Source organism: Nicotiana tomentosiformis, chromosome 8 (assembly GCF_000390325.3).
Source record: "Nicotiana tomentosiformis chromosome 8, ASM39032v3, whole genome shotgun sequence".
Lineage (NCBI taxonomy): Eukaryota > Viridiplantae > Streptophyta > Magnoliopsida > Solanales > Solanaceae > Nicotiana > Nicotiana tomentosiformis.
This window is the reverse complement of record NC_090819.1, coordinates 88,914,466-88,940,773: the sequence shown is the minus strand read 5'-3', so window position 1 is coordinate 88,940,773 and position 26,308 is coordinate 88,914,466. Positions and strand designations below refer to the sequence as shown.

Below are 26,308 nucleotides of genomic sequence, written 5' to 3'. Positions count from 1 at the left end.
TAAATGCTGTTTGGCTCGGTGATTTAGTGAAGTGTTGGGGAAAATCCTACTGAGTAGTAGGTCGTGGGTTTTTTACCTTTTGAGCCGGGTATTTTTCACGTAAAAATACTTGTGTTCTTTACTTTTCGCATTTACTATTTCCGCAACAGTAGTATAAGGAACACTTTGAAGAACCAGGTCCTTTTATAATTAGTGCACGCGAAAATTAGACACCATACAAATCAACCTCTCTTGTGACATTGATGTATAAAACATCAATAAACGTAGCTACACGCTCAATTAACACATTTTGAAACGCAAGTATACAAAACCAGGAATCAAATTATTACGTTAATCCAAATTTGATAAATTGCATAACAGCATTTGATTATTGAAATTAAGTTGTTCCATGAAAGATATGTGCACATATTGAACTCTTTTGCGCCCGCACAAATGACACATGTAAAGTGGAAATAAGTGTTTTTTTTAAAATCTTAATACCTAATACCCTTGTAAAAAGGAAATTGTATTATTAAAATTAATATATATATAGTAAGTAGTATTTTCATAATATATGAAGAATAAATTAGATCTAAAAACATAAAGGTTATGTTTGCAGTTGAGTCATATAATAGGAGTGGTTAGTGTAATTTATCCTTTAAAATATTTTAAAATTATGTACAAGAATCAGCAAAAACCCCTCACAGAAACCCTTCCCACTGATAATTAAACCTCGCCATCTGAAGCTAAGATTGAAAGAAATATCAACAATGGAAACTCACTCGGACGGCACCGACGAAATCGCCGCCGTGAAGGAGCTCCGGCAACAACACGAAACCCGAATACAAACCCTACACAATGCTCAATTGGAACTCATCGCCTCTTTACAAACCCTGGTTCCCGACATCGTCTCTTCACTCGACCTCTCTCTCAAGACCATTTCGTCCTTCAATGGGAAACCATTTACCCCTTTACCCAACCCCCTCCCTAATACCCCTAACCCTAACCCTAATTTACTCGTCCCCCCGAAGATTAACCCCAATTCTAGCAGTGGTGCACCCGCAAAACCTATTTCGGAAGCTTCTGGAAGCGTTAATGAGAGGGATAAAATGGTAATTGATGAATGCGGGGGACCGTTGTCCGTCGTAAGGGCGATGGTTGCAGTGTGTTTGTTAGAGAGAGTGCCGTTTACGGCTATTGATTCGTCTACTTTGTTAAGGAAGTTAGAGAATGATCAGTCGCATACGGCTGCTGAAAAGGCGGCAATTAGGGAGCTCGGAGGGGAGTCGGGGCCAATAATGGCTGTGGAAATGGCTTTGAAATCAATGGCGGAGGATAATGCTTGTGTAGAATTGGAGAATTTTGTTGTTAGTGGAAAATCTAGGGTTATGGTGTTGAATATTGATAGGACTAGGTTATTGAAAGAGTTGCCCGAAAGTAAGCAAAATGAGGGTAGTAGTGTAAGTGGAGGTAATCGGAATAATAATAATAATAATCAGGAAATGGTGAAAAGAGGAAGTGATAATGGAGGATTTATGGGAATGGGAAGGGCAATGAGTGAAATGTGGGAGCATTCACATATGCAGGGGATGACAGCTATGTTTCCCGGCAATATGGGTCCGAGAGGTGGGCATAGAGGTATGGTGGGTATGATGGGGATGCCTAGAGGTGTTGGTGTTCCGCCTCCGATGCCTAGACCACCAATGGGGCCAAATGGTGGGTTTGTAGGAGGAGGAAATTCTATTGCTTTGAAACCTAGGACAGAAGAAGATGATATGAAGGATTTAGAGAATATGTTGAATAAAAAGAGTTTTAAGGAAATGCAAAAATCGAAAACCGGGGAGGAGTTGTTGGACCTTATTCATCGACCTACCGCTAAGGAATCTGCCGTCGCTGCAAGGGTATTGGATATTCCACCTTTATCGATTTCATCTCATCATATGCTTTGATTGATAATTTTATTGAACAAATAGATGCTGACTTCTAATATAAAGTTATCGCAGATATCATGAGCTGATTAATTTGCATTCTTTGGTACATTGCATTATGGAAATAAGTGAAACTTGCTAAGTCACAGCAATTTCGTACTTCTACTTCAATTGTAGTGTCCAAATTCATTTCTTCTTCTCCCTGACTTCGTTTTGTAGCCTTTTAGTTGAAATGGGTTCTCTTATCCATATTGATTGAATTTCCTATGTTGCTCTGCTGCACGTCTTTTCTCATCTCTTGTTTCTTTCCCAAAACTTTTGTAGCACATTATCTCATATTAATTGGTGACTTTTTATATGAATGTTATTTCAGTTCAAAAGCAAAGGTGGTTCCCAGGTGAAGGAATATTGTTCAGCTTTAACAAAGGAAGATTGTCGACGCCAATCTGGTTCCTATATTGCTTGTGATAAGGTTAGACCAAGTCATTTTAGGTGTCACTGCTTTAAATATCTTATGACAATTAGAGTTCTGAATTTGTTATTTGTTTCGAACATAGAATAGTAATCCTAACCATTAATGAAGATTGTAGATGGTGTTAATCACAATGTTATTAAAAGCCATTGCTTTGTAACTTAAAGTGATGTGAAGCGAGGGGTTGTCGCTTCATGGGTGAAGCTACGGGTTTCAGCTAAGTGTGCAATTCAAACAATGACACAGAAATTGACAACAAACAACAACATACCTAGTATATTCCCACATGTGGGGAGACACAGAAATTGACCCAACGAGAAATAGTGGATTCTTTGATTCTCAACTTTGAGGAGGTGGATTGGTATCGTCATTGTAGCATATTGGAAGTCAAAATTAGTTATTTTATTGGAATTTTGATTATCATTGTACTAATTCATATATGTATGATATTTTTAATTTTCTGTAAATTTTGCACTTCCTTTAAAGAAGCATGTGCTTCAAGCTCCATGGATCCCGCCGTTTTTTTGCGTTTTCTGCCTTTTAAAAGCACTTGTTAATCATTACCTTTATTTCAGATTGATACGATAACTTTATTATGATGCATTTTAGGTTCATTTTCGGCGAATAATTGCTGTGCATACTGATGTCAACTTAGGTGATTGCTCTTTTCTTGATACTTGCCGTCACATGAAGGTAATTTCCATGACTAACTTGTTTACCCAAGGATTTGCAAATAGATTAATTACACTCATCTTATTGGCAGACATGCAAATATGTCCATTATGAGCTTGACTCGACACCAGATGTATCACCCCTGATGATGGGAGCAGCTACCTTGCCCCCTCCGAAGCCTTTGAAGCCTCAGCGTGCTCATTACTGTTCAGAAGTAGAGCTTGGTGAACCACAATGGATTAATTGTGACATACGGTCATTTAGAGTGGATATTTTAGGGCAGTTTGGAATTATAATGGCTGACCCACCATGGGATATTCATATGGAATTGCCTTATGGGACAATGGCTGATGATGAAATGCGCACTCTAAATGTCCCTGCACTGCAAACTGATGGTCTTATATTCCTTTGGGTGACTGGACGTGCCATGGAGCTTGGGCGGGAATGGTTAGAGTTCTTCCCTCTATCTCAATCTATAAAACATCTTCTCTGCTATGTGATAACAAAAGTAGACAGGTATAGCTTGACTTAGATGTGTACAATCTGTAGTATGACGCTGCATAACATGGAAGGCTCTTTGATAGTTTGTTCTGTGAAATGTCATTATTATTAGTGAGTGACTTGACTATCATTCTTGTGGAACATCATTATTAGTGGTGATAACATAATTCTTAGCTTTTTTGGTTGTTGAAATGATGTAAGTAATGGGGATCCTATAACAATGGGGCATAGGCTAAAAAAGCATTTCTTTTCTTTCTTCCAATTGTTTGTGTTGCAAACAAATAAATAAATTGAAGTGTATCTCTCCATTAACTTAAAATCTTTTTTTAATGATGATGGTGTCCGTGCTAGTATGCGTCCACCTCGACTATTCCACTGTGTACATACTACCTCCCACTAGCACCGATAGTAACTCAGCCCATCAAAGTTTAGGCAGATCATGAGAAGGAATCACATAGTTTATTTTGTTTCTTCTAGAACTTGAACCCAGGTCTCCAAGGTTCTCTAATAACTTAAACTTCTAGATGAAATGTTCATACATTTCAATTATTTATCATGAAATCACGCCCAATCTTTGGCGAACCTATTCTCACACAATCAGCATTAAGGTCTATGTGTGAACCCCCAATACCGGCTTACACGTACGAGAGGGTAGGTAGTATCTCACATTGGATATAAAAAGGCAGACAAAATGGTCCATAAATGTGCTGGGACACTCACCTCTTACCTTAAGTTTTGGATGATTGGTCAAACAATTAAATGTGGTACTAGATGAGGCAGAGGTCCTAGATTTGAGTCTCGCTGAGAGCCGTCATCAAATATATTATGTGCTTGGAACAAGAGTTAGGTCCACATGTGAGGAGGTGTTTTTGCAAACAAATAAATGAAAGTGTCCCCTTTTTGTTTTTGTAATCATTGCATCCTCTTGGTGCAAGCAATATAACTTCTTGCTTCTTAAAAAAAAAAAACCCTTCTCTAATAGCTTAAGCTTTTAAAGAGAGGGTCACACAATTCAATAATTTAACAGTTTGGAACAAGTTTGAGATTACTTGATTTATCCAAAAAGAAAAAAATAATATCAGAAGATGCATAGTTACCTTATAAAAATAAAAAAAAATATCAAAAGATGCATAGTTGATTGTCACAAAGCCAGTCACTAACAACTGCTTGTTGGCTACTACTTATTTGTATTGTCGCAATACCATCTGTTCAAGAGTTGTTTCTGTCATGATGATGGGCTTAGAGTTTGCTATGTATCGGTAGTAATTTCAGTGGTAAAAGAGAGCCTGAGATATGAATTGTTAATTACTGAATAGGCTAGTCGGAATGTTTCTTTAAATTATTGAACCAAGCACTAGAAGCTTATTTAAAAAAATACATAGGAGCTTGCGTTGTTAACCTTGGGGCAAATTTTACTTGTTCTAGTTTGTGGTGAAGTTGAGAGAACTCTGAAGACTCACGTCATCATTTGGTTTTATGTTTTAAAATTATGTAATTCCTGCTCTGTGAATAAAAAAGTTATGACTGCTAAGTTCCATTACATTGATACCATTCTTGCAGTTTAGAACTTTGGGGTTACAAACGTGTTGAGGAAATCATTTGGGTTAAGACCAATCAACTTCAGCGAATCATCAGAACTGGTCGGACAGGCCATTGGCTCAATCACAGCAAGGAACACTGCCTTGTTGGAATAAAGGGAAATCCAGAGGTAAACAGGAATATTGATACTGATGTCATTGTAGCAGAGGTTCGGGAAACGAGTCGTAAGCCAGATGAGGTGAGAAAAATTTAGATTCTTCTATTCTTTTCGGAAAAGAAAAAAAGAGCTAGAAACTGAAAGCTTCAAAGCGCAGACACGTTTATTGGTGTTCATGCAATAGCCTAATTTTATAAAATGTCTGTACTCTTAGGGCTCGTTTGGTACAAGGGATAAGGAATAATTAATGCCGGGATTAAAGTTGAGATGAGTTTATCCCTCGTTTGGCTGGGATAAAATCGCGGTATAACTAATCCCGGGATTAGTTATCCCGGGATTGTAGTGTTATTTTTATCCTTATGGGAGGGTGGGATAACAATACCAGGATAACTAATCCCGGGATAATTAATCCTAGGATAACTTGTTTCCCAACCCTTAGTGTTACGTTAAGTTTAGTGGTCGTGATTCTATGTTACTCCTTCCGTCCCAATTTGTTTGATATAGTTCGGATTTCAAGAGTCAAACCCAATTTGTTTGATACAATTTGGATTTCAAGAGTCAAACCCAATTTTTTGAAACAATTCGGATTTCAAGAGTCAAACGAGTTTTTTCTCTGACCACGGTTTTTTGCATATGCCTTTTGAATATTTTGAATTGTTAATTATCGTGACTTATAGTACTTTTTATGTAGTTTTCAAATATGTAATTTTTATTTCAAAAAACTTTAATATTCTATGTTCGAATTCATGGTCAAAATTAAGAAGTTTGACTCTTGAAATCCGTATAACAAATTGGGACGGAGGGAGTACTCTTTTAGCATCTATTCTTATTTTTTCTTGATACTTTGCCCTGTTGTTGGGTTATACATAAACTATGCTTTTGCTTTGACATGTTAGATGTATCCTTTGCTCGAAAGAATTAGTCCAAGGACAAGAAAGTTGGAGTTATTTGCTCGGATGCACAATGTTCATGCTGGGTATGCATTTCTTGATCTACTTGCTATTCTTCAACTGAAAGTCTGAAACTATTAAACATGGTTTTAAGAATGTTGCACCCGCACAATCACATATGGAGGGAACTGATTTGGGCTTCTAACTTCTACTAATAATTTATGTTCTTGATTTAAAGTACTTCCTCTATCACATCTTAGAACATAATAATATGATCCTACCATATGTGATGTCAAAAATTAGTCCTTTCTGCTTGAAATATTAGGTTTGTGGGTCAGTGTTAGTACAATAGAAGAAAGTCTTTTTTTCTTTTTTAATTTTAAAAATAAAAGCTTGATAATATCCCCATATTTAGTGGAATACTAATTAATTCTCTTCTCTTGTATGTTCTTCCCAAAAAAGAGAAAAACAGAGATTCTCACGAGTTTTTTGTTAGTGAAGAGAGTAATTAGTAAACATCATTAGACATCATTCGTAGAGAAATGACTTAATATCATCATATTTTTCCATTGCACTTAGTTAAGATAAATTCTCAATATAACGATCCATAAATGTATCAGGTGGATGGCACTTGGAAACCAACTACAAGGGGTACGATTAGTTGATGAAGGGCTTAGGGCGCGGTTCAAGGCTGCATATCCAGATGTGGAGGTGCAACCTGCATCACCTCCAAGGGCGTCCGCAATGGAAGTAGATTCAAATTCTAATCAAATGAGGAATGCATTTGCAGGAGGGGAACTAAAGACTGCAGGGACCCAGTTCGCTGAGGCCACAGCTTCAGAGGCAGCCTGTGCAGCTGAAGGAAAAGCAGTAAAAAGCGATGTGGAGATGGCAAGCTAATAACTTTGTTTCAAGAACTAGTTATTTTCCTGTAACACTTGGTAGTCCACGTAGTTTTGCCCTGCCTATTTCTACCTGTCTCCGACAAGCTTTTTGCAAATGGGTGTGGAGTATTACTTCCATTAAGATTTTCGGGTGGCAGGACGAGTCACAATGTGCCTTCATTAGCCCATAAAAAAGAGCCTAACAGCAGTCTTAAGAATAGTAGGTTGATAGAATGTAATACTCCCTTGTTTGTTGTTTGCTGAAGATTAGGTATTGTGTCATATACATTTAACTTGTTAGGACATGTATCCCTGAGTGAGTGGCTGCCCTGACCTGAGTGTTGGGTTGCAAGTGTAATCTACGTCATAGCTCAAGAATGATCAGACACCTACTCTTTTTCTGGCTACTGCAGTTTACCACTTTTCTGTATGGTTTTCCATTGGAAGCACTCAACTGAACCCCTCCTAGTGTTGACACCCAGATTACTTAGTTTTAACTGGGTCAATATTAAATTATATAAAAAGTTATTTTTATGAGTAATGTTCAATTGTAAAAAAAATTGGGATATGATTTTGGGTGTACAATTTGACACTCATATCATTTTATTTTTCTTTTGTTTTCCTTGATCTTGAATCTTACTAATTTTGAAGTGCATTTTTTTTTAATTTAATGTTTTGTTTAAATCTTGTTTAACTAAACAAAGTCATGAAACTTTATGTAAACAACACATGTAATTTTTTTTGTTCATATTATAACACACTGCAAATGACATTTCGCCAATTTATATATCCAAGTTTAAATCCTTCATCACTTATCTTGTGGGTTTAATAAAGATTTTCAATTCAACAACCCCTTGGTGCCTTTTCACGAGGAAAGTGCAAAGTGTTGTCGGCGAATTGCTGGCTACAGCTAGCATGCATATGCTACAATAACATTATAATTGTAATATTGGGCACCAATGTTTTGTCTTTTTGAGTTACTATTAAACTTGTGAAATGCTTTTCTTTTCTCGGAAAATGTTAAAAGAGGCAAGTCTTGAAATCTTCAAAGTCCAGTGCTATGATAGTTATTGGATTGTCTCGTGGGGGTTTTTTGCCCTATTTGGAGCTATAGCCTCGCACCTCCATCTAACTATTATCTCTCATGTAGATATACTTTAGTTTTTCTTTGGGATGACTCAGAAATATAGGAAAAATGAAAGAGAAGATAAAAACCAGTTACATAGTGAGAGGTTAGGTTAGTGTACCAAGCTGCCCATAGTTACTAGATTTTGCTCAATCTTAAAATTTGTACTTCCTATTGTTGTACTTCCTATTGTTCTCCTTTATTTTTTCTTTTATTCCCTCGAACCTTACTGTCCAGAATTAACTTTTAACTTTTTTTAGATGGCACTTGACTGTACCGTTATTCATAGATTCTACTTTTTTCCCCTTTTCCTTTTCCATATATACTGGGGCATAGATTTAAAAATTATGACAACCAACACAGGAAAAAAAAATTGAAACTGAAAAACCAGGAGAGAGAATTATTCCCTTAGATGTCTAAAGAGAATGAGATCGATGAGACACAAATATTGATTATAGTACAAGAAACTCAATAATTTTGCTCGAGGGGAAAGCTCCCCCAATAAACTCATCATCATGAATGATCTTTTCACAAAATTAACATACAAAGTAAATAGAATGGCTCAATACAACAAAAAATATGAATTAAATCTCAAAATGTGCTGTTCCAAATGTAGTATTATTTCTCTAAAAAATGGTGCTTCCTAGAAGCAGCGAGAGAAACACTGATCCAATGGCAGCAAAAATAGAGATCTGTAATTTCCCAGAAGATGATTGATTAGCAGATTGGACAGGAATTGAGCCAAAAACAGTAGGGTAAGCAGGTGAATCTGCAGATGGAGCAAAAGCAGGCGAATCTTCTTCATAAGTTGTTCCATTTCCTCCTGGTATTGAAATGTGTAGTTTCTGTAACTTTTCACAGTGTCCTTCTGCTCCACTTGTGAAGTAAAATTCCCCAGGTTTTGTAATGTTGAATAGAGAATTTCCATTGTTCATGTACAAGATTGGATTTTTAAGGTTGCAACTATTGTAATTCGCTTTCGTCACTTGTATTACTGAATCTTCACTTGGTGGGTACAAAAACACTGCAAAAAAAAAAAAAAAAAAATGATTAATTCAAAAACCAGATTGATGGGGTTGAATATTTTATTAAAGGGTATGTAAGAATGGGAAAATCTTGAAGATCTGAACAAGAAATGGGAGGCTTACTGATTGAATCTCCAATCTTGAAGACATGATTCTTGGACCATTTGGTATAGACATCTTTATTTGCAGAAGAGGGTACATTCCAAGCACTTAAATCTCCAACTTTGTACTGATAACACAACACTTTGGTTTGTATTAACATTAATAGAAAGAACTGAAAAAGAATGTACGAAGAATGGTACTTTCTTGGAATTCTAAGAGTAGCCATAACTTGCGCAACTGTCTCTCTTCACTCTTTGTTTCCCTTTTGTCAAATTTGAGTGTAAATACACACACAAACTTAGAAGAAAGAAATTAGCACCTATATCACTGATTGGCACAGTGAACCAGACATGTGCAGAGTTACTAGAATGCCCTTTGTCTTTTTCCATAATAGCATAATTACCTAAAAGAAAGCTGCTTGCCGTCAAGGGCAAAAGAGGGTCTCCAGCAAAGGAACAATTGGGTAGGGTCAATTATTTGAATAACAATGGCACATGGACAGTTGGACAAAGAAACAGTGGATGCAGCTTAACATGGGAATGGAAAGGATTAGAGCAGGAAATGGTTCCTCAGTTTGCATATTATTTTAGTTTATACAACATGTCACCATGTGCCCTTACCATTATTTATTTCAGTTTTTATTTTTATTTTTTTTGGTTAACAATACCTGTGTTTCAATCCAAGGTAAGTTAATGTCAATGCTATAAATCTTTATTATTCATTCGCTCCATTTAAGCTATTTAGTCAACACAAGAACCAAAAGAAAAATAACACACGCTGAGATTCCATTTTTACACAAACCCTTCATTTTTGGGGATCCCAAATGGCCAATTCTAATTGTTTAATGAAATGGTAAGTTATAATTAGTTAAACAGTGATAAAAGTCAACCTATATGTGATGTAGACTAGCACATTATCTACAAATATACAGCATAAAAGTATGAATTTTTGCTGCACCATTGGTTTGTTCATTTGCAAAGTTTTGGTCAACATTTTAGGCCCTTCTTTTGGTTTCTTTTTTGGCACCTTAGAATGTAACTCCTTACTCTTTTCCTAGAAAAACTCAACCTTACTCTAATCTTCTTCCTTGTTGCTTCATTGCTTGTTTTAATTTCTTCAAGTTAAGCGTCTATCTTGCTTAAAATTATTGCCAGGACATTTGCTATACCAACATGTAAAAATGAGTATTACTCAGAGTAAATATAATAGCACTAGGCAAACAGCGTCTTCTACATATCATAGACATACTTATAAATGAATTAAAGAAAAACCAAAATGGCATATATGCTTTTACATTATCAGAAAAAACAAGCAATGCAGTGTAGCAATGCTGCATCAGCTTTCATAGATTGATAGAAGGATACTCCTTTTCTCACAGTTGCAAAATCTACTTGTTGCATGAAGATTCAACTATGACGTGAACCCGAGTCATGAGCTCAGGAAGGTAACTTCTTCGACGAGAAAAACCCACTGGTGTAGTATTTCATAAGCAGTACCCTATTGATTTTTTGTTTTTTTGTATAGAGAACTGATAGTTGTTCTGCATAATCTTGCTGAATTAATTCATCCAGCGACTTGCATCAACTTAGGCATTTAGGGGTGCGGTTTCCATTTCTCTTTCCTTGTGTGTTGCCCAATCTTGAGGTTCTGCAAATGCATCAACCAAAGAAAAATCTTATATCCGTGTCAACTATCGGATAGTTAACCCTTCAACAAACCTCGGGACACAGATCTGACCTACTAAAATGAGTATTATCGTTTGATGAAGACAAGGAACATTGCCCCCAAAATCTATATCCTATAACAGAGTTAACTATCTTTCACATAATCTCATATCTACAGTGATGAATCATTCGTTGCGCTAACTTTCTATCAAACTCGCAGTAAGAACTATAAAGACAATTGGAAGCTGTTCTTACTCGACTTTTCAGCAATAACAGAGAGGCGTTTCTGCAAGACTGATGCCACAAAGAGGAAAATAGAGCACATGCCAAACATAACAGTTATTGGAAATGCGTCAACCTGAACAAAAGAAAAATGGATTAGTAATCATATAAAGAGCAATCTTTGTATGAGGATATACATCACATATTGTGTGTGCCTTTGTTACTTAGCACTGCCTGCCACAACACAAGGTATAAACTAGTATCTTTTTTTCTTAGAGCTACCCTGCTTAAGATTACATAATATATAAGTACAATAATAAGTAAATGATACAATATTACTTAGGTTGGTGTAACAGTTAGATTGGAAAGAAAACTCACGTTGTACAACACAACGCATACAAAGATATTGAGAGGAATGCGGAAAAAGTTCATGATTGTGCTCCTAGCCTCCTCAGGAATGTACTGGGACCTCATTTTCATTATAGAAGGCCAAAATATTCCAACACAAGCCTCAAATGCACAAAATCCAAGAAGCTGAATGCAGCCAGAAAAAGAAATGCCTCCACCTTTTTCATTAGCAGGTGTCACCAAGAACTGTTTAAAGTGAAAAAGACGTAGTGGAGTTAGTGAGAAAAAATAGAATTATGACACCTGCAGTAATGTTTAATAAAATCAACCCCTGGGATTCTTTCTTACACTTGTGAAGACAGGGATACAGAGACAGACAGCAGATACTGCAAAAACAATCTGCATATAGCTTTCAACTTTGAGAGATGAGCGAGCCAGTAATCGAGATGCAAGGGAGCTGCCCAACATTGAAGACAACATGAAAGTTGCAAAGATGAAGCCATGAGGAATCTCCTCTGAATTAGGGCTCAGAGCAGGAGTCCACAGGAATACGAAAGTATACATCGAACCTTCGAATAGTGACTGTATAGCACCCAACAGTGCAATTTTCTCATCTGATTACATAAGAGAAGAACTGTTAGAGAAGCTTCACAAATATACTACAACGCAAAAAAGCTTTTCCAACTGTACTATCTATGTTGGAAAACCGTCGAATAACACAAGTCAAGGAAGAATCAAAAAGTCTCTCCATTGCATTATAATCAGTTCTTTCTTTTACTAAAACATCCTATGATATACTCGTCCGCAGAGATGAAATAAGGTCAGAAGAAGGGAGCAAAGCTAAAATTTGAAAATTACCAGAAGCAATTGCCACAGCAGCACCCTTGAATTGGGTAAGTAAGTCTTTGTTTTCTGAAGGGTCACCAAAATTCTCAGTCCAAGATGACAGTATAATGATCATACCAATAGCAAGGAAGCATGAAGCAGCATCAAAAGGAGAAACAGGACCCAAATTTAGTGTGTCCACAAGAACATTTCCAAATAGCCCGGACAAAATAGCCACAAGACCATTGCCAAGAAATATTGCTTTTGAGAATGTTAATGATAGCCATTGTTGATCAAAACCCCTCTGCAAGATAAGATACAAAATCAAATTCATTGAAAGAGGAATACATCAGAGAACATGATGGTACATGATACTACCATCAGATATGAGTGAACTAAGGATACACATTCTTAGTTGTAGATGGCTTTTTGATGTATAATGTATACTTAAGTAAGAATAGTTTGCTGCTTTATTACAGAAGAATGAAACTAAAAATTCTTACAAATAATAACTTTCTAACCCCAAAAAATTAATAATAATTGATAGTGGAATGTGTCTAATCGTTGGCAGGGATCTTAAAAGAACACCAAGGTAAGTCATCATAAAAGAATTTAAGCACCTTATTATGCTCTGCGACAAGCCAAGACTCAAAGGCTGAGAAAAGGAGAGAGGTGGCAATTCCTCCTAATATACGGCCCAACATCAAAATTTTGTACTGAGGAGAATGTTTGGTGATACAGCTCAAAATGTAAGTGATGCAGTACGTGACACAGGCCCGCTTTCGGCCCCTAGAAAAAATTTGAGTGTGATTGTAACGCTCAAAATTAAAAAGAAAAGCATTCAATTAACAAAATATAGCGGGCATACTGTTTGTCTGCCAAGGATCCAACAATTGTTCCAAACAGCATGGAAGATCCAAAGCCAGCAATAAAGAGATGGCCAATCTCACCCTTCCCATATCCATATGTTGTGTAAAGGTAGTAGACATACGGACCCTGCAGCCAATCACCAGCTATTGCCAGAAAAAGGATCTCAGTAACTTAAGGGGCTAGAAATTGCAGTCTCTGCATGATCAACAGTATACATGTATAGACAGACGCATGATATAAAGATAAGCAAACACATACACACACCCACACAACTAACAATCATGATGCCATTATGGAAAAAGAGGAGAAACTCGTTATTCACCGAGTTTATATGTCCACGTGGTAAGCTTGTATCAATAAGATGAGAAACCAAGCAATTAATATATTGATAATTTCTTTCTTTTTGCAAAATTAAAGCTTTTATATGACCTTCATTATACTCAAGAGAAAGTTCATTTATTCATTCCCTTTCTTCTTAGAGAGACTGGTTCTCCAATTTAAGATCATGTGTGCTTTGAACCACTAATCTCATCTTGTGTGCCAAATTCAGCACAAGCTAATCGATTTAAAGGTTGTAAAGTGGATTCTTCAGTGTTCCACAAACAATCTTTCTTGCGTTAGTACAGTTTTATAAATCCTAATCTTTAAAGCATGTTTGCTATGGAGTATGGATTAAGAATCAAAATTACCCTTTGCCCCATAGAAAATTTATCAGCACACTTTTTTACAAACTTGCAAACATAATTTCATTCACTTTTACCTAACTTCAGAAAATAGTAGAAACAGCTAATACAATCTCAGCTAATACAATCTTTATAAGATATGAGACAAGCCACACTTGGAAGTCACGGTAAAGCACCTACTCCCCGTTACTGAAAAATCATGGTTTATTTGACCAATATGGGAAATTGTAAAGTTAAGAACCCAAGTGTAATATTCAAAAAACTAAAAAGCAAACGACTAAAAATAAAATCTAAACGAATTCTGGTTGTTGAAGAAGCATGAAATAAGTGCATGATCTAATGGCCAAGGCTGAGGTATCATAAACTTAGAGTTATGTGTTCAATTCTCCCTGAAAGCTACGTAGCCAAGATTCGCTTATATTTTTTCCCCAAGTAATTTTGTATGTACCATTCTCCATATACCAAAACTTTCTGTTTACACCCCCCACCTCCCGGGGGGTGTTCAATTGAATCCTATTCATTTAGATATTACACCGTGCAAGTAGGGTAAAAAATTATCTTCTTCTATATATACACTGTTGGAATCATCTTTACACAAGGGAAGCTTCTAGGTATAGCATTTTTGCAGATATTTTTTTTAATCCCATATTTAGGATTCCTGCCTCCGCCACTGTTTTACACCATCCATACATGATATGTATACATATTTATACGCTTTTGATAACCCCGAAATCTGTTGTTTGGATCGGCCTCTCTATTCTTCTCCACTTAAATACTAGACTTGGTTCACTAGCTATGATCTAGCACATCCCATGCTGTACATGAAGAATTGGTAAAAAGGACCCAAAAAAGTGCAAACGCAAACAGATGCCTAACTCAAGCTATCATAACCATGATTGAAATTTTGACAAAGGAAGGATTCAAGAAAACCAACTACACTATCACATTAAATCGTTGGATCAAAAACAAAAAAATGCAATCTTTAATGGAAATTATCAAATCAAAAGCCTCAAGACCTATAAATTTTTACAAGTGAGTAATGCATTATACTGATTTTAAAAAAAATAAAGAAAAAAATTTTGCACCCAACATGAATGAATATACAAGAATGTCATTGCTTATAAAAGAGTTTCAAAATAGGGTAATGCATTAGAAAAAGAAAAAGAAAAAAAGGAAGATACCCATCATGAGAGAATAGACAAGGATGTAATTGTTCTTGAAAGAATTGAAAGCAGGTGAGGTTGTTATTCGATCTTTGCTTGTTTTGCTAAGCTCCAATGCAGCTACTACTGCACTCAATGCCCCAAACACCAGAAAGTAAAACGCTTCCATTTTTTCTTCTTCCTTGTTAGATCAAAGAGAAATGGATCTGCTGGGGTACCCTTTTAATAGAAGAAGAAGAATAAGAAAATGGGAGAGAGAAGAAAGAATGCTAGTGTTTGTTAAAAGGAGAAAATGACCACTCACCTATGGATGGGATAGATTCGGGTTAAACTTTGGACGGGTTAGTGGATTTGGGCTAAAATTTAAGCAGTTCAAATTTGACAGTAGAAATGACACCAAGTAGCCACTCTAAAGGGCTGCTATTTAGGAATTAGCCAATAGATCTTGAATTTTAGTTTTCAGTTCATTTTTTTGGAACAAAAATGTCTCGATGTCAAGATTTTTAGTTTAAAATTTCATAACAAAATAAGTATTGGCTAATCTCTCAATAGCATTCTTGAGAATGACTATCTTTGCACTTGCCCTAATTTGATGCACTGAGCGCTTTTAACGGCCTGATGGGTCCATGTAGCCTGTCCAATGCATCCATGACGGGCATATTTAGTGTCGCTATTTGGGTTAACTCTTCAAATTGTACGTACTAGAAGAATTAACTCAAACAACCGCCCACCCAATACCTTCGGAATTTATTCAGCACCGATTACATGTTTATACCTGACACTACTACAAAAAAGGGCTTTAGCGGCATTAGAAAAGGCTTTTAGCGGTAATAAATATTGCCGCTAAAATATTTACTAGCTATTAAGTTTTGGCCGTTGTACATGGGGTCGCTAAAGCTTTTAGCGGCCATTTATAAAAATGTCGGTAAAGGCAGTCTCAATTGCCGCTAAAAGGCGTAATATTTTGCGACAATTGTTTAGCGGTCATTATATTGGCCACTATATTCATTCTAGAGATGGGTTAGTTTTCACCTTTAGCGTCCATTATATTGTCGGAAAATTTATTTTAATTGCCGCTAAAAGTCATATCTTTAATGGCAATTGTTTAGCGGCCATTTTAATGGCTACTAATTTTGTCCCAAAAATGACTTAATTTGCACCTTTAGCTTTTTTTTCTATTGCCGGTAAATTCAATTAATAGTCGCTAAAAAGTAACCCTTTCAGCGGCAAATGAAGAATAAAATTTATCGCCGCAAAGAATATGAAAGTTTTAACAGCAATTGTAATGTTTTGTCTAGTCTTATTGACATCCTTTATTTGTTGCTGTCAAAATTATCTTTCAAGTGACAAATGCTAACAAAGATATTACTATTAATTCATAAAATAAAATTGTAATATCAAGAAAAATAAAAGAAAAAAAATATTCCATAGTATGAATGTATCAGTGAAAAGGATAAAAAATTACATTGTTTAAACTAAACAATTAATGTCATTGTAATTAATCCTATCAAATACAGACAATAATAAAATAGTATATGCATAGCCCTCAAACAATTTCTGCAACTCTTCATCCTATTGAAATCCTTCCATGCTAAATTTTCAAACTTCATTGGCATAACCTGAAATAATAAAATAAGTGAATGTCAAAAGAAAAATTTGAATGTGAAACAGAAAAATCGTGAGTCTACATCTAAAATATATAGTGAAAGTAGTCCATCTTGATCAACTGAGCTATTTCCTTAACCATGTTATTCATTTAAGTCGGTCCAGTCAATTCCAAATTTTAAATTCAACCTATGCAGACTGAGAGGCTATATTATCTTATCTTCAGTAACAGTTGGTGGAACGACTATATGACTAACCAAGCTATTAGTACTCACATGAATGGTCATAGGGGTCAAGACAAAGAGATTGTTGAGTTTAAAAGCAAATCCAACAAGAATGAACCAAGTTGGTACTTCTCAGCAACAGACACAGCTTTCCAAGGATGCACGTATCCAAAAGAACAATAGCTTAAGATCTCTAATATTAGATGTTTTCTAGATTTGCTTCTAATATACAAATCAATGGCAAGATTAAAAAGTTTTTAAGCCAATATGACATCCTATGGAAACGTAACAACAAACCTAGACCTCAATTCCAATTAGCTAGTATATCGCCTATATCAATTTCTCCTATTCTTCTGCCAACAATTTTTACGAGAGGGAATAATAATATTCATAGGTGCTGCTAGAACCTTAAGATTGAACATCTCAACCAATTCAGATAGAAGGTTTTTATCAAGTTATTACAACATTTTTCAACATCCTGTAGCAAATTGGAATTCCTATTACATATAACAGAAGTCTTTTCTCTCCTCTTTTGAGCATAATTGAAGTCTACATTAAAGTTACATCCTAAACTTCCCTCCAACTTATTATATCCCACCCACCCGGGCTTTCTACATCACCCTCCCTTGAGCTTACCAAATTACAATCCAACCACCAATTAGAAGTAAGGATATTGATTGCACTACATTAGCGACTCGAAATAAAATCAAACTGGTGCAAAACACAATTCGCAACATATTGAGCATAATTCAAAAGAGGAGTACCATGTTGACATATTCAAGTATAAGAGCAATACCATGAGAAGATGGAGTATTTTCACCAATACTATGATTCCCTTGTGCTTGTGGTACTCATTCATGGCCACTGTTGGCATCACGGACCTGATCAATATTAGCACGTTGGATAACATTAATTTAATAAGACTAAAGTTTCAGAACAAATGTCTAAGACTTTTGAATTTGTGTTACCTGTCCAATTGAGACTCCATTGATATTCTGAGACATATATAACTCATTAGGAGCAATTTTGCACATGACTTGTCTCATCCATGATAATTCATGCTTCATCGAACTCATTTCTTCACTTTGTTTTCCATTTAACTCCGTTAACTCTATTACCTTTTGTTCTAACCTTTTTACCTCATTAGAAGAATCATCTGGATCAATATTTCCTATGGAAGATTTACTACCCCATAGTGTAGAAAGAGTTAAACCAAGTCCCAAACCTCGAACATATCCATTTTTTTCATTTTCCAAGACTTGAGAATATACATTTCCTTCCCAAGCAACATTTTGAGGAGGATGGTCATTTAGTCTCACACTATTACTCCTCAATCTTTCATTTATCATGTCCTGATTAGAGAGAGTTGTCAAAGAAAGTAAAATCTATTCAGAAACAAGAGAAAATTGCTAAAAGAAAATACTTCTAAATTCGGACGAGATGTTTTTGAGGAACTGAATATGCAAATAATATTGGTGAACCTGGATTTAATTAAAACAGATGAAATTCCAAAAATAAGAGATTAAGAAGAAATCTCACAATTGTCTTTGCAGACTCCTCATCAAGTGGTCGACCATCCTTACGTTGTTTATGAGTTAAAATAAAAATTTGTGCTCGTGTAGGCTGTATCCCATTTTCAGCCTAATACAACAAAATCAATGTCACATATTCATGACAAGGAGTTTTTAAAATATTATATTTAGTAATTTTCACATGGATACCTTCTCAGCCATCAAGGTGGCAATACTTTTGGATCCTCCAGTGTGAGGCATATTTTGCTTGGCTCTATTATTTTTATTTTCTTGTGTTCGCCTCTATCGTTGCAACATAAAAATAATATCTTATAATTTATACATAAAAACTAACCAATAAAAAATCAAAAGCAACTAAGTGTATTTTTAGGACTTATAAAGCGAAAACTTAGCTTTATCAGAGAGCCAATATGAGACGAGACCAGTCCACTAATCCCTAGGTATACGACTTGGTCTATTTTTCAGTAGAGCATCTTTCGTCTTATACTTAGACGTATACTCACTTTTTAAATCACATTTATAATTTTTTCATTTCTTTCCTAGTGACTTTATCACATGCTTTTCTCCGCGCGTTGGGATAGAGAACTTCTTCTATAAAAACATAAGCAAACGTTTACAAGAAAATATCATGTATAAAGAAATCACATATTATTAGATTCATATAAGAAGAATAAGAATAATAGCACCATAACCTCACAAATTCCACCAATTTGTTATTTTCATCTTTGCCAAAACTTCTCCAATCATCTACATGTAATGGAGTTAGTTCTGGAGTTCTAGCGACAATCCCTAGAAAGCTTGCCAGCTTTCTATCCTCTTTGCACTGGCCCCGCAAGTTTAGCCTCAGTTGCTAAGTGAATAATTAAGTGTACCATAACAGTAAAAAATGATGGAAGAAAGATTTTCTCTATATTAGATAGTGTTAAAGAAATCTTTTCTTCAATTAACTTTAACTCTTCCATTTTAAGCATTTTACTACAAAGAACATGAAAGAATGTGCATAGTTCAATTAAAACAGAACTCACTTTTTTATCTACTGATCTCCGTAATGCAAGAAGAAGAAGTTTTTGCATTATAACATGATAATCATGAGTTTTTAACCCGGATATCTTTCGTTTGCGAATGCAGCGAGAGATATTTGACGCATAGCCATGTGGAAACTTAGCATTTTGTAGTACTTCGTAAAATAACTCTTTTTCTGCAGATGACATTGTGAAATAAGTAGGAGGAAGATATAGCCCTCCCATTAGCTCGATATTGAGGCCATAAGCTTGGTCTTATTTTCATCTCCTTCAAGTCCAATCGAGCTTATAAGTTATCTTTTGACTTTTTACCAAGGTCTAATAATGTATAAATCAAGTTATCATACACATTTTTCTCTATGTGTATCACATCAAGATTATGTCGCACCAAGTTATGCTCCCAATAAGGAAGATTGAAAAATATACTCCTCTTTTTTCATGTATTTTTTGTCACTCCACTTACCTTTTCACTCATCTGACGGAGAGTAAATTTTATGTCTCTAACTTGATTTAGAACTAGTGACCCAGATATCAGACAAGATGCAGGTCTTGATTCTTTAGTCTCATCAAATGATTTTGCATCATTTCGATATTTGTTCTCTGGCTTCAAGAAACGTCGATGGACCATGTAACATAATTTTTTTCCATGTTTTAGCCTTCTAGATTGAGTGTTTATGTTGCAAGAAGGGCATGCAAATTGACCATAAGTGCACCATCCAGATAGATTACCATATGCTGAAAAATCATTTATGGTCCACATAAGAGCCGCTCGCATCAAGATTTGTGCGGCCGCAGTCCTAATTGTGCGGATCGCAGAAGTATTGCCTTGCGGCCGCAGTCAAAAAATGTGTGGACGCAGAAGAATGCCTCGCGGCCGCAGTTCAGAAATGTGCGGCCGCAGAACTTCAGTTCTTGCCAGATGAAGAAATCTGCGGACCGCACATGGAATTGTGCGGCCGCAGAACCTCCCGAGGGACATTTTTGTTCTAGATTTTTAGCCTTGTATAAATAGACGAGTTTCACAAAATTAGGTTAAGTTTGAACCTCTGAAGTTGCTGAAGCCATTTTTCTTTACTACTTTAGGAAGTTTTACATTGCTTTGGTCTATTTACAATAGAGTTAATCACTTTAAGCTTCCATTATGAGTTTAATTAGTTTTTTTTCCTTATTTTCTTTAAACCCCATTATGAGTAGCTAGACTTTTACTAGGGTTGTGACCCAACCCTAGTGTGTAAACCTTATGGGTATCTAATTTAATGCTTGTTTATGATTGAGTGTTGATTATTTAGCTTAGTTCATGCTTTAATTATAGAATTATTGGTTACAAATATTAATTCATGCCTATTTGACTTAGTCTCTACTTGAGAAAGATAGACCTAATCTAGGACAACTAGGCTAACAAGGAATTAGGTCAATTGAGAGATTGATTAAACCAATTAAAGGGTTCAACCTAGAGATAGTAATAACCCGACTTGAGCTCTTATTAACTGTTTTGGGTGATACCCATTTGGTCTTGAGAAAGACAAATGGGGCAAAATCACTCTCTGACCGAGAGATATTGAGTGGGTAATTTAGAGTTGAGAGCTATAATACACCCCAATCGACAAAACAAACATTAAAGATTTTCTCCCATTAGGCAAATACCTAGGTCATGGTCATAACCTTAGGCTTTTTATCTATTTGGAAAAATCTTACAGCAATTATCTCTAGTCTTCTTTCTTTATTTTGCAATCATTAGTGTAACATTAGAAATACAAAACAAATCCTTGTTGTGGAAGTGCAATCTAGATAATCCAATTGCTCAAATTGAAATATATACCCCTAACTCCCATCTTAGCTCCCTATGAATTCGACCCCGACTCTTAGTTGGGTTTCTATTATTGCATACGACCATTTCATATCTCTTTTGAGGTATGCTTTGGATGTCATCAATTTTTGGCGCCATTGCCGGGGAGTTAAAAATGGTGTTAGCTATATATTTGGGTGTGTTTTTAGAATATCTTATTTTTTTTTCCATGTTACTAACTTGTTTGATAAATCATAGGTATAATCATGGCAAACAATGAGCTCAAAAATATTGCTTTGGGGGATGTGGACGTCGAGGATGAGCAAGTTGATGAGGCTCCTCTTGAACCTCAAGTCAATAGAAGAGGCCGAGTGCCTCATGACAATGTCCCCACTTCACCCCCACCCCCACCTCCACCACGAGCGGCTCCACACCGGGTATTACCCAATGAAGGATATGCTAGTGCAATAGTCCCTCCCCGTATTAGGGCGGGCAACTTTTAAATCACCAATGTGATGCTCACTTTGCTAGAGTAATGAGGTTTCTTCACTGGTGCTCCAATTCAAAATGCATACAAACATTTGAAGAGGTTTGCGGATACTTGTTGGGGGAGCAAACAAATAAATATCTCTGAGGATGCATTGAGGCTAAGGCTTTTTTCCTTCTCTCTACGGAAAAGCTTTAGATTGGTTGGAACGTTTGCCGAACCATTCCATTCACACTTGGGATGAGTTGGATGAAAAGTTTATTTCTATGTTCTTCTCTCCGGGGCATATGGCTACACTTCAGAATGGGATTTTGGCATTCAAGCAAGAGCCAAATGAACCACTACACTAGATATAGGAACGCTATAGAACAATGATTAAGGAATGTCGCAACAACGATATGATAGAGAATATGATTCAACAAACTTTCTATCGTAGGATCAACACAACCAACCAATATGTAGTGAATCAACTTGCCGGTGGGAACTTCATGACTACGCCTTATGCGGAGGCATGTGAGATTTTAGATGAAATGGCAGAAACATCATCGGCATGGAAATCTCGGGCTAATGTTCCACAAGGTGATCCCAATGTGATTCACCTTCACAAAGAGTTGCATGACCATGGGCAAGCCATTGTCGAATTGACTACCACCATGAATTAATTAGCAAAGGCTCAACTTTAACAAGTGCAAAATCCTAAGCAAGTCAATGCCATGGAGGGAGAAAACATGATGGTGAACAAAAGAAGGACCAAGGGTCCACAAGCGCAACATCGAGTGGAGAATTATGTGCAAGAGGATGGTGGTTTAAATCAAGACGATTCTTATAATGAACAAGAAGAGGAGGTGCAATATGTGAAAAACTTTCAAGGGCAACGAAATAACTTCCAAGGCCCAAACCAACAACAATGACGACCTCAAAACAATCAAGGCAATTGGAATTCTAACAACCAAGAAAATTGGAGTGGTGGAAACAATCAAGGGAATTGACATAACAATAACAATCAAGGAAACTAGGCTGGCAATAATCAAGAAAATTGGGGGGGGGGGGTAACAATCAAGGCAATAGAACAATAATCAAGGCAATCAGGGGTCGGGTTTTCAAAGGCCTCCGATGTATCAACAACGGAGCAACCCGCTTCCTTATCCTTCCATGGGCCAAGTTCTTCAAACAATGAGATGGGGCGTATTGATAACATGTTCAAGAAAATGATGGAAAATAATACCGATTCGGATGCCCAACTTGCCTCACACAACACATCGATCCGCAACTTAGAAGTTCAAATGGGACAAATCTCTCAAGCTCTAAATTCTCGTCCTAAGGGGGCATTACTAAGTAACTCAGGGGTAAACCCAAGGGTGGAAATAATACAGGGCATGCCATGGCCATTACTACAAGAATTGGAAGAGGTGGGAATGCACCCACCTCAAGTCAAAAGCAACTTGTGGATGATGAACAATTGGTACAAGAAGAAGAGATCCCGAACAATGTGGTGCAATCAAATGATGAAGTTCAGATTGATATTGATGATAGTGTGGAAGAGACTCAAGAGAAGGTGAATTCGTCTAGGAATCACATTATTGACATACCGAAGTCAGTAGTGCAAAAGGCTAAGGCACCATTGCCTAAGCCTCCACCTCTATACCCTCAAAGACTTTCCAAACAAAATGGCGAGAATCAATTCAAAAAGTTTATTCAAATGATGAAGAGTCTCTCATGTCTCAATTAATGTGCCATTAGTTGAAATTTTAGAACAAATGCCAGGTTATGCAAAGTTTATGAAGGATCTCGTGATGAAAAAATGGTCAATGAATTTTGAAACTATCAAAGTCACTCATCAAGTGGGTGCAATTGTGCATTCAATGGATCCTAAGTTGGAGGACCCCGGTGCTTTCACGATTCCTTGTACAATTGGAAGTGTCGAGTTTGCTAAAGCTCTTTGTGATCTTGGGACAAGTATCAATTTGATGCCCTATTCGATTTTCAAGACCTTGGAATTGGGTAACCAAGACCCACCTCTATGAGATTGCAAATGGCCGATGGTACTATAAAGAGGCCTTTGGGAGTGATTGATGATGTCTTGGTTCGTGTTGATAAATTCATTCTTCCGGCGAATTTTGTCATTCTAGACTGTGAAGTTGATTATGAGGTGCCGATTATCCTTGGAAGACCTTTACTTGCTACGGGGAAGGCTCTTTGTGATGTTGAAGCCGGAGAAATCTCCTTCTGGGTGGGTGATGAAAAAGTGATATTTCATGTGTGTAAGTCCATGCGGCAACCAAGTAGGAGCGAGGTATGCTCTTTTGTGGACTTGGTGACCGATGTTATTGTTGATGATACAAGTGCCACAATCAATGTTGGTGATATAGTGGAGGCTGTCTTGCTCAACTTTGATGATGACAAGATGGGTGACTTCATGGAATGTGTGAACTCTTTGCAAGGAATGGGGTCGTACAATTATGCACCACAGAAACTATCTTTGGATCTTGAAAATAGGACAACTCCTCCTACAAAGTCTCCCATTGAAAAGCCTCCTACCTTGGAGTTGAAGCCATTGCCTCCACATCTTCGGTATGAATTTCTTGGCCCTTATTCTACTTTACCGATTATTATTTCCTCTTGTTTGACTAACGTGCAGGTAGATTCTACATTCGCAGTGCTACAAAAGAGGAAGAAGGCTATTGGGTGGACATTGGCTGATATTCGGGGGATAAGCTCCGCATTTTGCATGCATAAGATCAACTTGGAGGAAGGCGCCAAACCATCTATTGAATATCAAAGGAGACTCAATGAGGCTATGCAAGAAGTTGTCAAAAAGGAAATTATCAAGTGGTTGGATGCCAGGTTGTCTACCCCATTTTCCGATAGTTCGTGGACTTCTCCGGTTCAATATGTCCCGAAGAAGGGGGGCATGAAGGTGGTCACCAATGACAAGAATGAGTTTATTCCTACAAGAACGGTGACCGGTTGGAGAGTGTGTATGGACTATCACAAGCTCAATAAAGTCACAAGGAAGGATCATTTCCCACTTCCTTTCTTAGATCAAATGCTTGATAGATTGGCCGACCGTGCTTTCTATTGCTTTCTTGATGGGTATTTGGGCTACAACTAAATCCTTATTGCTCCGGAGGATCAAGAGAAAATAACCTTTACATGTCCCTATGATACTTTCGCCTTCAAGCGGATGCCATTTGGTTTGTGCAATGTACCAACGACTTTTCAAAGGTGTATGATGGCTATCTTCATGGATATGGTGGAGGACTACCTTGAAGTTTTTACGGATGACTTCTCGGTGGTTGGAGATTCTTTTGATGATTGTCTTGAAAATTTAGATAAAGTGTTGGCAAGATGTGAAGAAACAAATTTGGTGCATAATTGAGAGAAGTGTCATTTCATGGTCGAGGAAGGCATTGTCCTTGGCCACAAAATCTCAAAAAATGGAATTGAAGTTGACAAGGCAAAGATAGAGGTGATTTCTAAACTTCCACCTCCATCTTTGGTGAAGGGTGTGCGGAGTTTCTTAGGCCACACGAGGTTTTACTGGTGTTTCATCAAAGATTTCTCTAAGGTGGTGAACCCGTTGTGCAAAATTCTTGAGAAGGATACTAAGTTCAACTTCGATGATGATTGCATTAGAGGTTTTGAATTATTAAAGTTCAATTTGACAACTACTCCCATCATCACCGCTCCAAATTGGAGTGTCCCTTTTGAACTCATATGTAATGCAAGTGACGTAGCGGTTGGGGCTGTTTTGGGGTAACGCATCAATAAGATTTTTCACCCAGTCTACAATGCTAGTAAGACCATGAATAGTGCCCAAGTCAACTACACCGTTATGGAGAAAGATCTCCTTGCCATTGTGTTTGTAATTGAGAAGTTCGACCGTAATTGATGGGTGCAAAAATTATTGTCCATACAGATTATGCGGTACTTTGATATCTTATGAGAAAGAAATATTCCAAAGCTCGGTTGATGAGATGTGTGCTTTTGTTGCAAGATTTTGATATTTACATCCAAGATAGAAACATGAGTGAAAACCAAGTGGCGGACCACTTGTCTCGATTGGAAGAGGAGGGGAGGCCGCATGATGGCCTTGAAATCAATGACTCCTTCCCCGATGAGCAACTCTTGGCTATTTCAATGAAAGAGGTGCCATGGCTCGCAGATCTAGCAAATTTTCTTGTGAGTAGTATCATCACGGATGATTTCTCTTCAAACCAAAGAAAGAAGCTCAAACGGGATTGTCAAGATTATTATTAGGATGAACCATATCTTTTCCGGATTTGTACGGATGTGGTGATTAGAAGATGTGTACCGAAGAAGAGCAAGGTTAAATTCTTGGGGGCTTGTCATTCTTCGCCATATGGCGGTCATCATAGTGGAGCGATAATGGCAACCAAAGTGCTTAGTTGTGGTTTCTATTGGCCAACCCTTTACAAGGATGCAAGTGATTTAGTGAAAAGTTATGATGAATGTCAAAGGACCGGTGGAATCTCAAAGAAAAATAAAATACCCCTCACCACCATTTTGGAGATTGATCTTTTCGATGTGTGGGGTATTGACTTCATGGGTCCTTTTATGAGTTCTTGTCGAAATACCTAC

The 26,308-nt window shown here is 36.8% G+C and overlaps 4 protein-coding genes across 4 annotated transcripts; 1 reads left to right on the top strand and 3 right to left on the bottom strand.

The window, feature by feature from the left end:
* Positions 1-586: 586 nt before the first annotated feature.
* On the top strand, positions 587-7,452 carry LOC104095181 (putative N6-adenosine-methyltransferase MT-A70-like). The gene is made up of 7 exons (XM_009601235.4): positions 587-1,880; positions 2,281-2,379; positions 2,989-3,072; positions 3,143-3,498; positions 5,113-5,329; positions 6,145-6,224; positions 6,759-7,452. The coding sequence occupies exons 1-7, from the start codon at positions 750-752 to the stop codon at positions 7,036-7,038; spliced, it is 2,247 nt and encodes a 748-aa protein (XP_009599530.1). The 5' UTR covers positions 587-749; the 3' UTR covers positions 7,039-7,452.
* A 1,111-nt stretch (positions 7,453-8,563) lies between these two features.
* LOC104095182 (early nodulin-like protein 8) lies at positions 8,564-9,577 on the bottom strand. The gene is made up of 2 exons (XM_009601236.4): positions 9,297-9,577; positions 8,564-9,172 (listed from the first exon to the last, which is right to left on the bottom strand). The coding sequence occupies exons 1-2, from the start codon at positions 9,499-9,501 to the stop codon at positions 8,775-8,777; spliced, it is 603 nt and encodes a 200-aa protein (XP_009599531.1). The 5' UTR covers positions 9,502-9,577; the 3' UTR covers positions 8,564-8,774.
* Positions 9,578-10,448: 871 nt separating this feature from the next.
* On the bottom strand, positions 10,449-15,325 carry LOC104095183 (uncharacterized). The gene is made up of 8 exons (XM_009601237.4): positions 15,069-15,325; positions 13,203-13,347; positions 12,955-13,123; positions 12,368-12,638; positions 11,858-12,123; positions 11,540-11,755; positions 11,195-11,297; positions 10,449-10,922 (listed from the first exon to the last, which is right to left on the bottom strand). Exons 1-8 carry the CDS (start codon positions 15,217-15,219, stop codon positions 10,861-10,863), a joined length of 1,383 nt encoding a protein of 460 aa, XP_009599532.1. The 5' UTR covers positions 15,220-15,325; the 3' UTR covers positions 10,449-10,860.
* A 2,245-nt stretch (positions 15,326-17,570) lies between these two features.
* LOC108944952 (uncharacterized) lies at positions 17,571-18,738 on the bottom strand. The gene is made up of 3 exons (XM_018770431.3): positions 18,601-18,738; positions 18,419-18,520; positions 17,571-18,231 (listed from the first exon to the last, which is right to left on the bottom strand). The coding sequence occupies exons 1-3, from the start codon at positions 18,649-18,651 to the stop codon at positions 17,824-17,826; spliced, it is 561 nt and encodes a 186-aa protein (XP_018625947.1). The 5' UTR covers positions 18,652-18,738; the 3' UTR covers positions 17,571-17,823.
* Positions 18,739-26,308: the final 7,570 nt, after the last annotated feature.